Source organism: Rattus rattus, chromosome 9, assembly GCF_011064425.1.
Source record: "Rattus rattus isolate New Zealand chromosome 9, Rrattus_CSIRO_v1, whole genome shotgun sequence".
NCBI classification, from domain to species: Eukaryota; Metazoa; Chordata; class Mammalia; order Rodentia; family Muridae; genus Rattus; species Rattus rattus.
The window spans coordinates 11179040-11193417 of NC_046162.1; the positions used below are offsets into that span (position 1 = coordinate 11179040).

At 44.9% G+C, this 14378-nt stretch overlaps 1 protein-coding gene across 2 annotated transcripts in view; it reads left to right on the forward strand.

Annotated features, from left to right (window-relative positions):
- The window catches only part of Zc3h7a (zinc finger CCCH-type containing 7A), a 39104-nt gene extending 24726 nt beyond the window's left edge, over positions 1–14378 (forward strand). For both annotated transcript variants that reach the window (XM_032911784.1, XM_032911783.1), the window contains 13 exons: positions 328–392; positions 913–1099; positions 1488–1649; positions 3030–3226; positions 3913–4013; positions 4798–4979; positions 5752–5828; positions 6385–6518; positions 6885–6990; positions 9831–9939; positions 10527–10660; positions 12006–12169; positions 13492–14378. In XM_032911784.1, the coding sequence (XP_032767675.1) occupies positions 328–392; positions 913–1099; positions 1488–1649; positions 3030–3226; positions 3913–4013; positions 4798–4979; positions 5752–5828; positions 6385–6518; positions 6885–6990; positions 9831–9939; positions 10527–10660; positions 12006–12169; positions 13492–13681 (1808 nt within the window). In that variant the 3' untranslated portion in view covers positions 13682–14378. The remainder of the gene's footprint in view (positions 1–327; positions 393–912; positions 1100–1487; positions 1650–3029; positions 3227–3912; positions 4014–4797; positions 4980–5751; positions 5829–6384; positions 6519–6884; positions 6991–9830; positions 9940–10526; positions 10661–12005; positions 12170–13491) is intronic.

Consider the following 14378-nt stretch of genomic DNA (forward strand, 5'->3'; position numbering starts at 1 on the left):
AGCCCGCCCTGAGCTGCCTGCTGCTTAGTGTCAGAGAGGCACTGGCGTCATCACAGGCTTTGAATACGGGTATGACTTTCTTAGATGTGTCTTAGTCCTATTCAGTAGACCCTGTGTAGATAATTTTCCAATAATGGCTAAGGGTTATTTTTGCTCTTGGCCTCTAAAAGAAAGACCTTAAGCCCTCTTTGTCAGCAGTGAGTGAGAGAGCTTACAGGATTGGGACGGGAAAGCTGGGGAAGCCATAGCGAGTCAGCTGCAGTGCCCTTGTGTGTGGATTCTGTGGGTAGAGTGAAAAAGTCTGTTGAAGTTTTTTTATTATTTTAGATCTGTCCACCTCAACTGCTAGAGAGGGAACAGCGCTTAACAGCAGTAACTCCTCCCTTTTACTTGTAAGTGCCACTTCCTCTTTTGTGAATGCGTCACTAAGGTTGAGTTTAGGCCTGTACTTAAGTAACTAAATCACGTGAATGGAAATGAGAGCCTCCTTTGATTTTCTGTGTGTTGTGGGGAATAGTGTTATAAGGCTCATCCAAAACATCCAGTGCAAATGTCCTGAGTGTGTAGCTGGATCTGTCAGAGCGAGGAATCACCATGGAGATAGTGTAAGCCCTAGTGCACTAACAGAATGAGGAGACATGAGCAGAGCATGGAAGACGGGAGTCCTGCAGAAGCAGAACTCTTGGGCATCAGTCCCAGCCATTAGAGGATCGCTACAGGGGCCCAGAATTGAGAGGGAAATGCAGAAACGGACAGTTTGTAGTAGAGAAGCTCTACTAGGTTGGTGCCAGCCTTGGCCTCCTCTCCACAGGAATTCAGGTCTTCTTTAGTGATAGTACAATATTTGTTGCCTGTTTCTGTTTTGTTTTGTTTGTTTTTTTGTTTTGTTTTGTTTTCTTACTCTTTTTGCAGATGAATGGACCAGGTAGTTTGTTTGCCTCTGACAATTTTCTGGGAATTACAAGTCAGCCTAGCAATGACTGTGGAAACTTGTTTGGAAGTGTGATCGCTAAACCATTTTCTTCAGGGACTCCTAGGCATCCCCTTGAAGGAACCCACGAGCTGAGGCAAGCTTGCCAGATCTGCTTTGTAAAATCAGGTCAGCACACCAAACTAGCAGGCAGCAGTGTGAGCTGTGAGGTGCTCATGACCAGGTGGAAAGGGCCCTGGCTTTGGTGGCTTTGAAGTGTTAGGGAGGAAGCAGTGGAAAGAACAGACAGCATCTGTTCCCAAAGCTATCCAAATTGATGCTTTTATGAGCAGTTAGATTTCCTACCCAGATCATTTGGGCAGCGCTGCTTTGGAATAGGGGACACTGTTTCCTGACAAGGCACCAGTTTACTCTGGTGGCCTGTTTGTTTCTGATGGGATTTCAGGCCAGTGGTGGTCAATGTTCACCTGCTCATGACTGCTTATAAACTGCACGTTTCAGTTGAAAGCCACTTGTTTTGCTCAAAAATGAACAGTCTTCTCTCTGTCTTTTTCAGGCCCTAAGTTAATGGATTTCATATACCATGCTAATTTAGATCATAAATGTAAGAAAGATATTTTAATTGGTAGGATAAAAAATGTTGAAGATAAATCATGGAAAAAAATACGTCCAAGACCAACAAAAACAAATTATGAAGGACCATATTATATATGCAAAGGTATTTATTATAATTACAATTTATTATAGTGAGTTGGTGTGTGTTACATGACTAAGCATCTTCTGGGGAGTCACTCTGCTAATCCCAGGCCTTGTCATCTGCATCTGTTGGCTATGATTGTTCCAATATTTCCTGTTATTAAAAATGGTGAGGGTCTGGAGAGATAGTTCAGTGGTTAAGAACACTGGCTGCTCTTCAGAGGACCTGAGTTCAGTTCCCAGGCAGCTCACAACTGTCTGTAACTTCAGTTCCAGGAAATCTGACATACACACACACACAACACACCAGTACACATAATAAATAAATAAGCCTTAAAAACAAAAGTAATAAAAAAATGGTTAGACTGGGGCACAGCAGTGTGTTGAATCAGGTCAGTTCATATTTTCTGTTATTTCTGCTGCTTTTTTTTTTAGACATTAGGATTTATATTGTAGGGTGGGGAGGCCCAGCCTGGGTAGATTTGTAAACAAAGCCCACAGTCAACTGTGGACTGTCATTGTGCTGTCTGCTGTCTGAGGAGCACCGACAGCCTCTCACTGGCCTTTACATTTGTGCTGGGCTCACTGCCGCTCCCCTGACCTCTCTCAAGAGGATGTTGTAGATTCTCCTCCATTGTTCCCCTCCAAGTGATGAGATTTACTTTCCTAAATAAGTCTGTGCTCCCTGGCATTTATAGTTTGTGGCGACGGCCTAGATCGGGTTTTAAATATGGAACTCGGTTTCATCTCCATAGAATTACAGCAGTGGACTGCAGCTCTGACTGTGCCCGGGAGAAGACTGGCATTCAGTTTAACCTTCATCTTGATGAGCTTTGAAAGCCACTGAGGAATAACAAAAAAAGAAAGGAAGCTGCTATTTCTGGATGTACCTTACTTTTTGTTTTTATTTTCACTTATTTTATGTACATGAGTGTTTACACGGATATATGTCTATGTACCTAAGTTCAGGGCCTGCACAGTCCAGAGCAGTTCAAAGAGTAAGCTGCAGTGTGGATGCTGGGAATGCACCCCAGGGTCCTCTGCAAGAGCAGCCAGTGCTCTTTAACTGCCGAGCCGTCTCTTCCGCCCATTTTTGTGATAGTATTGATTGTTCACAATGACATTTTCACACATATGTGACACACGCTTTGGCAATTTAACTCCATGTCCATCTCCTGTCCCACTTTGCCTATAAACCAGTTTCAACCTTGGTGCAGCCCTGCATCCTCTCCCCATTGCAGTCAAACCCAGCTCAGCTGGAAGACGGACTCCCACCCTCTGCTTCCCGGGAGCAACGTTCCTGCAGAATCACCTACGTTATCTAGGATGTTTCCTGGACACTGGCTGTGTTTGCCATTCACTGCCCGGGAAAAACAGCTGTCTGTCTCTCCTGCCTTTCCAGATGTTGCTGCCGACGATGAATGTCGATATTCAGGCCACTGCACGTTTGCTTATTGCCAAGAAGAGATAGACGTGTGGACCCTGGAGAGGACAGGGGCCTTCAGTCGAGAGGCTTTCTTTGGCGGCAATGGAAAGATCAGCCTGACTGTGGTCAAAATCCTCCAGGAGCACCTTGGAGAGTTTACATTCCTTTGTGAGGTGATTTCTCCACAACTCATTTTCTGCTGTTAAATTTGGTGAGAGTGGTGGAGGGTGTAAATTATCCTAGTGTACATGGAGGCCCAGCACTGCATTAAAGAAGGTGTGGCTGGGTGCTGGTAGTCTTTAATCCCAGCACATGGGAGGCAGAAACAGACAGATCTTCCTGAATTGCAGGCCACTTTGGTCTATATAGTGAGCTCCAGGCCAGCTAAGGCTACTTGTCTCAACAAAAACCAAACTAAAACAAAGTATTCCAGTATGGTGGACACACCTTTAACCCAGCACTTTTGGGACGTAAGGCAGGTGGGTCTCCATGAGGGTTAAGCCAGTAGCCACTCCTACTCTTTGAAAGAATGGGAGGAAGCTGGGCTTGGTAGTAAAGGAGTCTGAGGCAGGGGCGTCACTCTGAAGTTCAAAGCCAGTGTGGTGGGCTATAGAGATCATGTCTCAAAGCAACCAGAGCAGAGCGTATAGTAGTAGGGTTTTGTGCTGGGTACCGATTGGTACAAATTAGTCATTATAAATGTATAAAGATACTGAAGATACCTGGGTTCGGTCCCCAGCTCCGAAAAAAAGAACCAAAAAAAAAAAAAAGATACTGAAGATACTAAGGCAGTATTCCAGGCACAAACCTTAGACTTGTGTTTATTTGTGTGATAATCCTTCTTTTTCCTCTCTTTCAGAAATGTTTTGACCATAAACCTAGAATGATAAGTAAAAGAAATAAAGATAACTCTACTGCCTGTTCTCACCCGGTCACAAAGCATGAATTCGAGGACAATAAGTATGTTGGTGATTTCCCCTGTTTTATAGTGACAAACATACATGTTCTTAGATCCAATAAAGGCAGTCATAGACTAGATCTAGAGGCACACATGGTTACCACAGCAGAGGAATTTAATGTCGGTGTTCCCCTGAACTTCAGGTCAGCCAGGACTCCATAGTAAGACCACAGTGCCTTGAGAAAAAGGGGAAAATGTCAGTAGAAGGCATCCCTTTAGCCCTTCTGTTGTTTTGAGAAGTAATAACTATTTTTAACATGTCTCTTAACTGGGAGTTATGACACATGCCTGTAATGTCAGCACTTAGGAGACAGGGGCAGGAGGACCACAAACTTGAGTCTAGCCTAACCTACATAGCAAGCCAGGACAGCAGGTGTCATTTGAGAAACCAGCAAGAAGAAAAACAGTGAGCGTGCATGCCTTTAGTCCTGTGTGTGCGTGTGTACACGCACACGTGCTCACACTAAACATATAGAAGAAATTAAAAAGTATTTTTTGTTCATTTTTCTGAGAATTAAGTTCTGAATTACTAGACTGATTACTTAGTATATAAAAGTTCTCATGGTGTGCATTTATGGGTTTGTTGTTGTTGTTTAAATATAATTATACCACTAAAAGTTGCATGTGTAATTTTTTTCTGGGACTAATGTTAATAAAATGGCTTTTCAAACTAGAAGTTGACATGGTACATATGTGTATGTATGTACATATGTGTATGAATGTATATATGTATAGTGTTTAAAGTTGGCTGAGCAGTATTAAAATGTTACTTTGTTTTTTTCATAGGTGCCTTGTTCACATTTTGAGAGAGGCCACAGTAAAATATTCCAAAATACGGTCTTTTCATAAACAGTGTCAGCTTGACTTATGTCGACACGAAGTCCGTTATGGCTGCGTCAGGGAAGATGAGTGCTTCTATGCCCACAGTCTTATTGAATTGAAAGTTTGGATAATGCAAAATGAAAGAGGTGTGTGTGTGTCGGCTTGATACTGTCCCTGCTCCAGAGAGAAGCCAGGTGTGGGGTGGGGACAGAACAGTAGTAAGGAGAGCCACACTTCGCAGTCAGCTCATTTCATAACAGCTTGAGGCTAGTGAGATGGCTGGATGGGGAAGACACTCGTGCCAAGCATGCTGGCTTGAGCTGGCTCTTGGGATCCACGTGAAGGGAGAAAATGGACATGCAGCCTGTCCTCTGAGTGCCACAGCAGATAAATGATATGTAATAAAAAAATGTGAGTATGCAGTTCCATCCCTCTGGTGGATTGGACTTAGGGCCATGTGTACTCTAGGAGAACTCTCAATCAGCTTTATCTCCTGTCCTCTTTGCTGTTTATGTCAGATAGGTCACCATTACATTGTCTGGCTGCCCTTGAACTCACACTGTAGCCCCAGCAGACCTGATCTGGACTCTGCCCCCGCTTCCTTAGTAGCTGGGACTGTGGGTCTGCGCTGCCTTGCTTGGATACTGTGATATTTGTTTGTGTTTTTAGAGATGCGTTTTCATTGACACAAGTGTGTACATGTAGCACGGATTTCATGACTGGGGAGACGATTCCTCAGAGACATAAAGAACTATGCTTGTAAACACTCCATTTTTAAAAATGTGATGTAGTATATGTTCATCCTTGATGGATCAGGCTGCCTGAGGCTTGAAGAGTTAAGAATTCTGTTAGGCTGACTGAGACCATGGGAGTGGGTTACTGTGATGTGTTCATTAAGAGAGACTTGTACATTTCCAGGTATCTCCCATGATGATATTGCTCAACAATCCAGACAGTACTGGAGAAGTTTGGAAGCAAGCCTGCCTGGACTGCAGGTATTCCCTATTCCTTCAGGAGCTGCCTAGCTAGGGCTCGATTTGTGGTAGATTGGGGTTCATGCTTACAGTCTTTTACTTAGAACTTGTTCAGTCGAGTAACTGTTCTGTGGAAACAGATTTGCAGCTGGTTGATGCCATGAACCAGCATATGGGAGCCTGTGATATCCACCAGTGGTGTAGACACACTTTTCCTCCTCCGCTCATTTGGACAAACACTGGGTCTTGGCCTCTGGCAATTCTTGGATAAGGCTAATAGGTTATGGTTTGGAGCTTTCTGTCCTACATGGTTAACCTGCCTATCCATTGTTCTCCTTGACCCACTCGAAGCCACTGAGCTCCAAAGCTAGCTTCTCTCAGTTGAGGTTTGGCATCTCTAAGTCTCTATCTTTTTATCAGATTCTTTTGCGTATTTGACACAGTTTAGTTTAACTGTCACCATATATGTATTTGTCTAGTCATAGAGCCAGATAACTGCTGGTACAGAATGCATGGTGATTTTGTATGCTGTTTTTAGAAAAGTGCTTTCTGCTGTAATTGATCTTTCATGTTCAAGGTACTTGGTAATCAGATCATGCCTGGATTACTTAACATGGAGATAAAGTTTGTCTGTGCTCAGTGTCTGAGAAATGGCCAAGTCACCGAACCCGACAGGAACAGGAAATACTGCAGTGCCAAAGCACAGCACTCGTAAGTATGTGTGGGCGCCTGCAGCCCCTGCGCGCGCTCCACAGGGCCCAGCCCTGCGAGTGAGAGGAGAGCGGGACACTGGAAAGTCAGTGATTAGCTGTGCTAACAGATGACAAGGACAAGGCTCTGGAGGATCTGGTAGCTGATATTTCATGAGTAGCCTTTCGTTTGGTCTTAGCACTTCGTTTGCTTAGTTTGTCCTGAGTGCTGAAGTGTCCAGGTCCAGAAGAAGTGAGACAGTAAACGCACAAGGCATCTCTTAGGAGGGTGAGAAGACTCTGGTCCTCTGGGTGCACATGCTGTGCTCGCCTTTTATGTTATGCTTTTTGCCCGAGTGTTGTTTTTTCTGAACTCCATCTTTTTTAGGTGGACCAAAGAACGTCGTGCAATGAGAGCGATGTCTTTTGAACGTAAGAAGTGGATGAACATCCGTCCTCTCCCCACAAAGAAACAAATGCCTTTACAGTTTGATGTACATACGTAATTTTTAAGCCACTTTTTAAAATTAGGCATTTCCAATTACTAGAAGTAGTGCTAATTCCGACTGAAGCTCAAAGCCCGCTAAGTACTGTTCCTCGGTTGTGATGAAATTGAAGCTGTTTGGTTTTCTTCCTTGCCCCTTGGTGTATGTGTGTGACTAGCAGTTTCCATGTTGACTGGGACTTTATAGGTTATGTAGACAGAGTAAACAGATAACCAGAGTTGAGGGAAAGTTATAGCATAATTTAATTAATTTTTCAATGAATCTATTTTGGGGATGGAGTGAGGATTTCCTTTTATTTTGTCTGAGTTGGAGGTGAAGCCCGGGGCCACCTTTCTTGTCAGCAATGCTAAATGCAGTCTCTCTCATTTTTCCTGTTATACCTTGGTTGTTTTACAACAAGGCATGCAAGCTAAAAGACACTCAAAGATGCCAGACATTAATGTCACACTGCTTTAATCCCAGTACTAAAAGGCAGGAGGATCTCTGTGAATTGGAGGTCAGCCTGGTCTACAGAGGTCAGCCAGGGCTACACAGAGAAACCCTGTTTCAAGCCCCACCCTCAACACACACACACACAGACACTCAAAGATGTAAGACTTGCTGTGGTGGCCCAGAAGGAATGTCAGTGCCGCAGTGTGCACTCCTGTTCTCCACGCCTCTTGGGAAGAGAACAATACACTGTCTTAGCAGAAGGATAGCATTCGCTCATGCAGAGGCACCGCTTGTATTGGGAGGGCCAGGGCAATACCAATAACCAGCCAGGTCACTAGTTGTCTATGGACCTGTCTTTTCACAAGTCAGTGTGTGGAGAGAGTCCAGAGGCATCACACTGTGTGATTGACAGATAGGGACAGGTGGGGTGTTGACGAGCAACATGCCAGAGTGTCTCATCAGAGAAGCCAGGAACATGGTCCTCTTTGTGCCTGGGAAAGTGGAGGAAGCACAGGATGAGTGTTGCAGCACCTCTGTGCCTTGTAGCTTTGTAAAGCTTAGTGTAAGTCACAAGGCCTTGCTAGGCAGTGATCTGCTGTAACTGAAGTGAAGTCAGAAGGCGTTTATGTAAAAGGAGATGCATTGGAACCTTGATATCTTGGGCCATAAAGGATGAGGATGTGTTATTAGAGAGTTGGCTAAAACAGGGCTGCTGGGCTGGGTTGTAGCTCAGTGATAGAATACTTGTCTAGCATGTGTGAGGTCCTAAGTTCAATCCCCAGAACTGCCAAAACAAATAAGTCATTCTTTGTAGTTCCTGAGGTTCTTCCCAGGACTGTTGGTTTTTCTTTAAGCTTGAATATGGTGAGGTCTATTTTAATGCAACTACTCAGCAGCTTTATTGACTCTTTCCCCCCCCAATCATGTTAGATGTTGTAGGACCCTTTTTTAAAGTGTGTGTGTGTGTGTGTGTGTGTGTGTGTGTGTGTGTGTGTGTGTGTGTGTGTTATAGAGATTGTGGGGAGGTAGGAACACCTTCCTTCAGAAGGAGCCTGTAATATTCTGTGGCTTTATTTGCCTATCTGGTAAATGGGATCATTATGCCACAAGGACAGTAATCTGTTATGGGAGTCTCTGAAGCCCAGTACAGTGCCTGGCCTTGTGCTTCATACTCCCTGTTCTTTATTTTTGAGTGACTGGGTAAGGCAGGGGTGGCAGCTCACCCTGTAACTCCAGCACTTAGAAGGCAGAGGCAGAAGAGTCACTACAAGTTTAAGGCTATCCTGGCTTAAGGCTAGCCAGGGCTATATGAGCAGACCCTTTCTCAAAGTCTCAAAAGAAAACGAACAAAAAGAATGTATCCAAGTCTGTGATGAAGCTGACTCAATACATAGACTGCTGGCCTCCTGTAGGTTTTCATGCGGGGTTACTGATTTCATCCCAGGAGAAAATGTAATGTTGAGAGTTTTCAAAAGCAGATGCTGGGCACTCACTGTTGTGTAAGGTAAGTAGTGGGAAAGGCCAGTTCCTGGTGAAGAGCACACCAACCCAGTTAGCAGTTAAGGGCTTTTGCCGCAGCACAGCCAGCCACCTGCTGAGACCTTTCTTGGTGATGGAGGATCTTCTGTTTCTTGGAGAATAATGATTCTTCCAGAAAACTTGTCTGATGATCACTGTCACTTCATTCTCCTACTCCTGCCACCTTGTTCCCCTTGTTAATTAAAATTCCACTTAACCGGAGGAATGCTGTTGGAAAGCCTCTTTATCACTGGTTAGGGCAGCAGGTGTCTTCAGATACACTGTATCTAGACTTGTGGTAAAGGTTAGCTGTGTGAGGTCATTAGCACTTCGAGTCTGGAAGCTTCCTGGCACTATCTAGTAAGCTGTGGAGCAAGCTAAGTTCTCTTTCTGTCCCGAGTTCTGATTTGGAGGCATCATGAATATTATGGGAAGAGAACAGTAGCCACTTGACGGAGAGGGTATCATGTTCACTGCAGAGATGAGATCCCTAGTATGTGGTTTTGTAGGAAATTTATACTCCTTAAATCTGTGCTTCACTTTCTTTGGAAAACTTTCTGAAACAGAAATGTTTGCTATCACTATGTGTTTTGGGCTGCTGGTGCATTTAAATAGAACTCATCTGAAAATTTGTGCTACTCAGCATTAGCACTGATCGCAAGACTTATTTTGCTCTAATGTAAAATCAGTTATACTAAGCAATGTATATGTAGTATCTTTAGTGTATATGTGTGTGCCCGTATGTGCCGTGCCTGTGTGTGTGTGTGTGTGTGCATGTGTGCATGTGCGTGCGTGTGTGTGCGCATGTGTGTGTATGTGTGTGATTTTGTCTGTTATGTATTATATATATTATATATGTATTTTTTTTCTCAACACAGCTATGCAACCATATTGCTAATAGAAAAAAGTGTCAGTATGTTGGCAACTGTTCCTTTGCTCATAGTCCTGAGGAACGGGAAGTGTGGACTTACATGAAGGATAACAAAAGTAAGTTCATCTGTCTGTCCTTGACACCTGTGAGCACACACGCAGTTCACAGGTTTGGGCTGCAGCTCTGGTGCTGCTGCTGCTTGCTGGGAGCACGACCACAGCCTCTGTGGTGTGCAAACTTGTGATGTGCATTCTGTTAGGCCACATTTGGTGTGAATCTGCACTTCTACACCCTGCATGTAATAGGCATGTAACCTCCTTAAAAGTTGTCCGGGACAGCTCAGTTCCTCTATGACTCTAGACAAGATCAGTTGTGGCCATCAGATAGGTGGGCGTTTGAGAGGTGTTTCAGACAGCATTTCACTTTTGAATCTAAATAGTTTTACTACAGATTGTTTGTTTGTTTGTTTTGTTTTTTGAGACAGGGTTTCTCTATGTAGCTCTTGCTGTCCTGGAACTCAACCTGTAGACCAGGCTGGCCTCAAATTCAGAGATCCACCTGCCTCTGCCTCCTGAGTACTGGGAGTAAAGATGTGCACCACGTTTGTTTTGAAGGTGTAGCAGCAGAGGCAGTCCACATGCTTGTGTGTATTTGAATGGCATTGTGTGGTTGTCGCTGAACACAGGTCCTTTTTTTTTTTCAGTACATGATATAGAGCAATTTTATGAACTCTGGCTGAAGAACCAGAAAACTGAAAAAAGTGATGAGACATCCAGTCACTGTAGTAAAGAAAACGGGAAGCAGATCCACATGCCAACAGACTATGCGGAAGTCACTGTGAGTACCGCTGCTCACGCAGGCCTGCTGCAGGGCTGCCCATGCAGCCTTGCCTTCCTCCCTTCTCCAAAGCCTGACCCTGTCCCCTGCAGCCTGTCTCCCTCCACTGTCTTTTTCCTTCTGTGCTTTTTTTTTTGCCATTAGCTTAAATCTCCTTGTGTTGAAATTGTCTTGCTTGATGTCTTAATTTCAAAACCATAAAGAAGCTTGGTTGGGACGTAGCCCAGTTGGTAGAGTCCTTGCTTAGCATGCATAATACTCTGTTTCATCTTGGCACTGCGTAAACTGGATGTGGCGGTATATGCTTTTAATCCCAGCACTCTTGGGAGTTCCAGACGAAGCGTCAGAAATCCAAGGTCATCTTTGGATGCCTGGCAAATGGGAGGCCATCCTGGGCTACATGAGAACACTTCTCAAAAGCCAATCATGACACCTGAGGAGATGCACACCTTTCAGCTCATCACTTGGGGAGCGGAGGCAGGTGATTTCTTAAGTTCAAAGCCAGCCTCCTAGAGCAAGTTTCAGGTCTGCTAGGGCTCCACAGCGAGACCTTTGTAAAAAGTAAAGGCAACGTGAATGGCTTGAGCCAGTCTCTCCTAGTGACTGACGTTAGTGCTCTGTCTGTAGAGTAGGTCCTGCAGATAAAGTGGGAAGTGTGTGTGTTGTGCCCAGAGGAACCAGGGTGCATTTCTCCATGCTATGTTTATATATCATAGCAGTGATGTGCCCCCGCCCCTCTGTAGCCCAGGCTGGTCGTGAATTTGAGCAGTCATCTTTACTTAGCCTCCAGAGCACTGGGATTATAGACATGAACCGCTGTGCCCGGCCATCACTCCGTGGCTCCTGTTCATTTGTAGTCAGCACCTGGCAGCAGCGCGTGCTCCTGCCACTTGTTTCCTGCTTTCAACCCTGCATCTTACCCATGCCCTCACACTGCAGGGCTGTTGTCTGTCCCGGTCCTGTGTGTGTGCTCAGGACAACCTGAGTGTGGGTGTCTTATAGCACTTCAACCTTTCCGCGATGTGCACCTCTGTCCTTGCAGGGCCAGCATCTTTACTTTCTGGGTGCCTAATACCAATCTTGTGTTGTTGGGATTCGCTCGTGTAGAATTGCTGTTGCTTATTCTAGGGCTGGCCTGCTCTGACCTTGTGCAGCTCCTGCTTTCCCTCAGGGTGTTAACCCAGCTCAGAACACCTAACTGCCTTTCAAATGACATTTCTTGTGCATTGGTCTGATTTTGGGTTATATGTCCCTCGCCGGCTTCCCCAGATTGGAGCCTGCATTAAGCTCAGGCAGCAGTGGGAGGCACCGGCTCTCAGGCAGCACATCTCCCTGCACCCTTTAGGTGGACTTCCACTGCTGGATGTGTGGGAAGAACTGTAACAGTGAGAAGCAGTGGCAAGACCACATCTCCTCCGAGAAGCACAAGGAGAAGGTTTTCCACACTGAGGACGACCAGTACTGCTGGCAGCACCGCTTCCCCACAGGGTACTTCAGTGTTTGTGACAGGTATGTAGCCCTACAGGTTCCCTGTGAAAAGAGCTGATCGCATGTCATTGTGTCTGCAGACAGAGTAGGAAGCGGGTGGGAGTCTTGTAATGGTACTGTGCCCTGGCAGGCCCTAGAACGCCCAGGAGTGCTATGCTGGTACACCTGTCCACACCCTCCCTCGCCACCTTTGCAGTCTCAGAGCTCATAACCAGTACTCATCCACTTAGAAGCGGCCTTTAAGTTATATTTTAAATATAAACTTAGAATACAGCATTGGGTTGGACAGATGGCTTAGCAGTCATGAGCACCTGCTGCTTTCTGAGAGACCCCAGATCTGCTTCTTACTACACATACCAAGTGGCTCACAATTACCTATAACTTCTGTTCCAAGGGATTGGACATGGTCTTTTGGTCTCATACATACTCAGGCATATTTATATACATAGAAACAAACAAACAAACAAGTATTAGGTGGTACACACAGCTTTAGTCCCAGCACCCTGGAGGCAGAGGCAGGCAAATCTCTGAGTTCAAGGCTAGCTTGGTCTACAGAGTGAGTTCTAGGATACACAGAGAAACCCTGTCTTGAAAAAAACACCCCACGCCCTCAAAAATTACTGTTTGTGTTTAATTACTAGATTTAGAGCCTTTGTCTTGGGGACCCAATCAGAGGGATAGGATACATAAGGCCCAACATCACAAGAAAACAAAAATATTCTTGTTGGTTAATTTTAAAATCATAAGATCTTTAAAATATTTTTCTTCTTACATACCCCATCCCCAGGCTGAGGCTGGGAAGTTGGTCCAGCAGGTATGAGCAGCACTTCCTGCACAGGCCTCCAGAATCCATGTGAAAAGCCAGCCGTGTTTGCCTGTGGGAAGGGCAGGGACAGGGGCTGTTGGACCTTGCTTCCCAGCCTCGCTTAGTTTGGGTGGGAGACTGTTTAAGGGAATTGGGTGGAGAGTGATGGAGCAGGACACCCAGTGATCCTCCTCTGTGTCCACATCCCAGGCAAGCTTGACCATTGAGCTAGGCTTCCAGCCCTAGTCAGGACTTTCTGATGGAACACTTTTAAGTGGTTTACAGATCTGATTTCCTTGTTGTGTATATTGTGCCCATAAGAGATTTATGTCCCAGACTTACCCTTCTAACTGGGTCTGGGATGCCACTCCATGGTTAGAAGGAACTGTGCTCAGTAGGCAGGAGGAGGCCCTGTGTTCTCTCCAGCAGCCATAAGAGAGGGAATGACAACTTTATGACCCCAGGTGTGGGCAGATCAGCCATGCAGCTGGAGAGGAGTCACGATCCTGTCTCTAACTGCATCATTTACTGCTGACAGGTATATGAATGGCTCCTGCACAGAAGGAAGCAGCTGTAAATTTGCACATGGAAATGCTGAACTTCATGAATGGGAAGAGAGAAGGAAGGCCCTTCAGATGAAACTCCAGAAAGCACGGAAAGATCATTTAATTGCCCCAAATGATAATGACTTTGGAAAATATAGTTTTTTGTTTAAAGATTTAAAGTAATATGCTGGCTTTTATGTAACCCAATCGGAGCACTGACCAGAAAAATTGCAAGTGTTGAACGGCGCATAGCAGAGGAGCTGCAGATTTTCTGCTTGATCAGCATCTATCGTTCCTCCTGAGCAGCAACCATAGTAGATAGGACAGGCTGTTTGACAGGCCTGGCTAGGCTCTGTGCAGCCACTGGCATCAGATGGCGGCGACTTGCTTCCAGGTTGCACTCTGTTGGACAGAAGTTTGGCTGAGGTGTGTTGGGGAAGAGGGTAAGGTTCAGGATGACTCTAAGGGAAGAACCATGGCCACGAGAGAATAATGCACACTGGGATTGGAATGAGCAAGGGATGAAATTCCTTCTGTGTTTTAGTGGAATGAATTTATTTAATAAAATAATAAAGTCTGCTACTTATCTGTATGTAGGTTGCTAAAAAGGATTTTCTTAACTCAGATTTTTAAGCCAAATAACCATTTAGCACTAGGGTCTGTTAAATGGGTATTTTCTGTATTTGTATGTCTCACTGTGATAAGGGAACTGATGATCATGCACATCAAGAATATTTTAAAAGTAATCAGTTGACACAAATTTTATTTCTTGGTCTTTTGCTGTTTAAATGATGATTTTTGAAAGATTAAACTTGTACTGCTGGTATTGTGTAGCGTATGGACCGATTTGCTTGTAATAAAAGATTTTACATAGAGATGA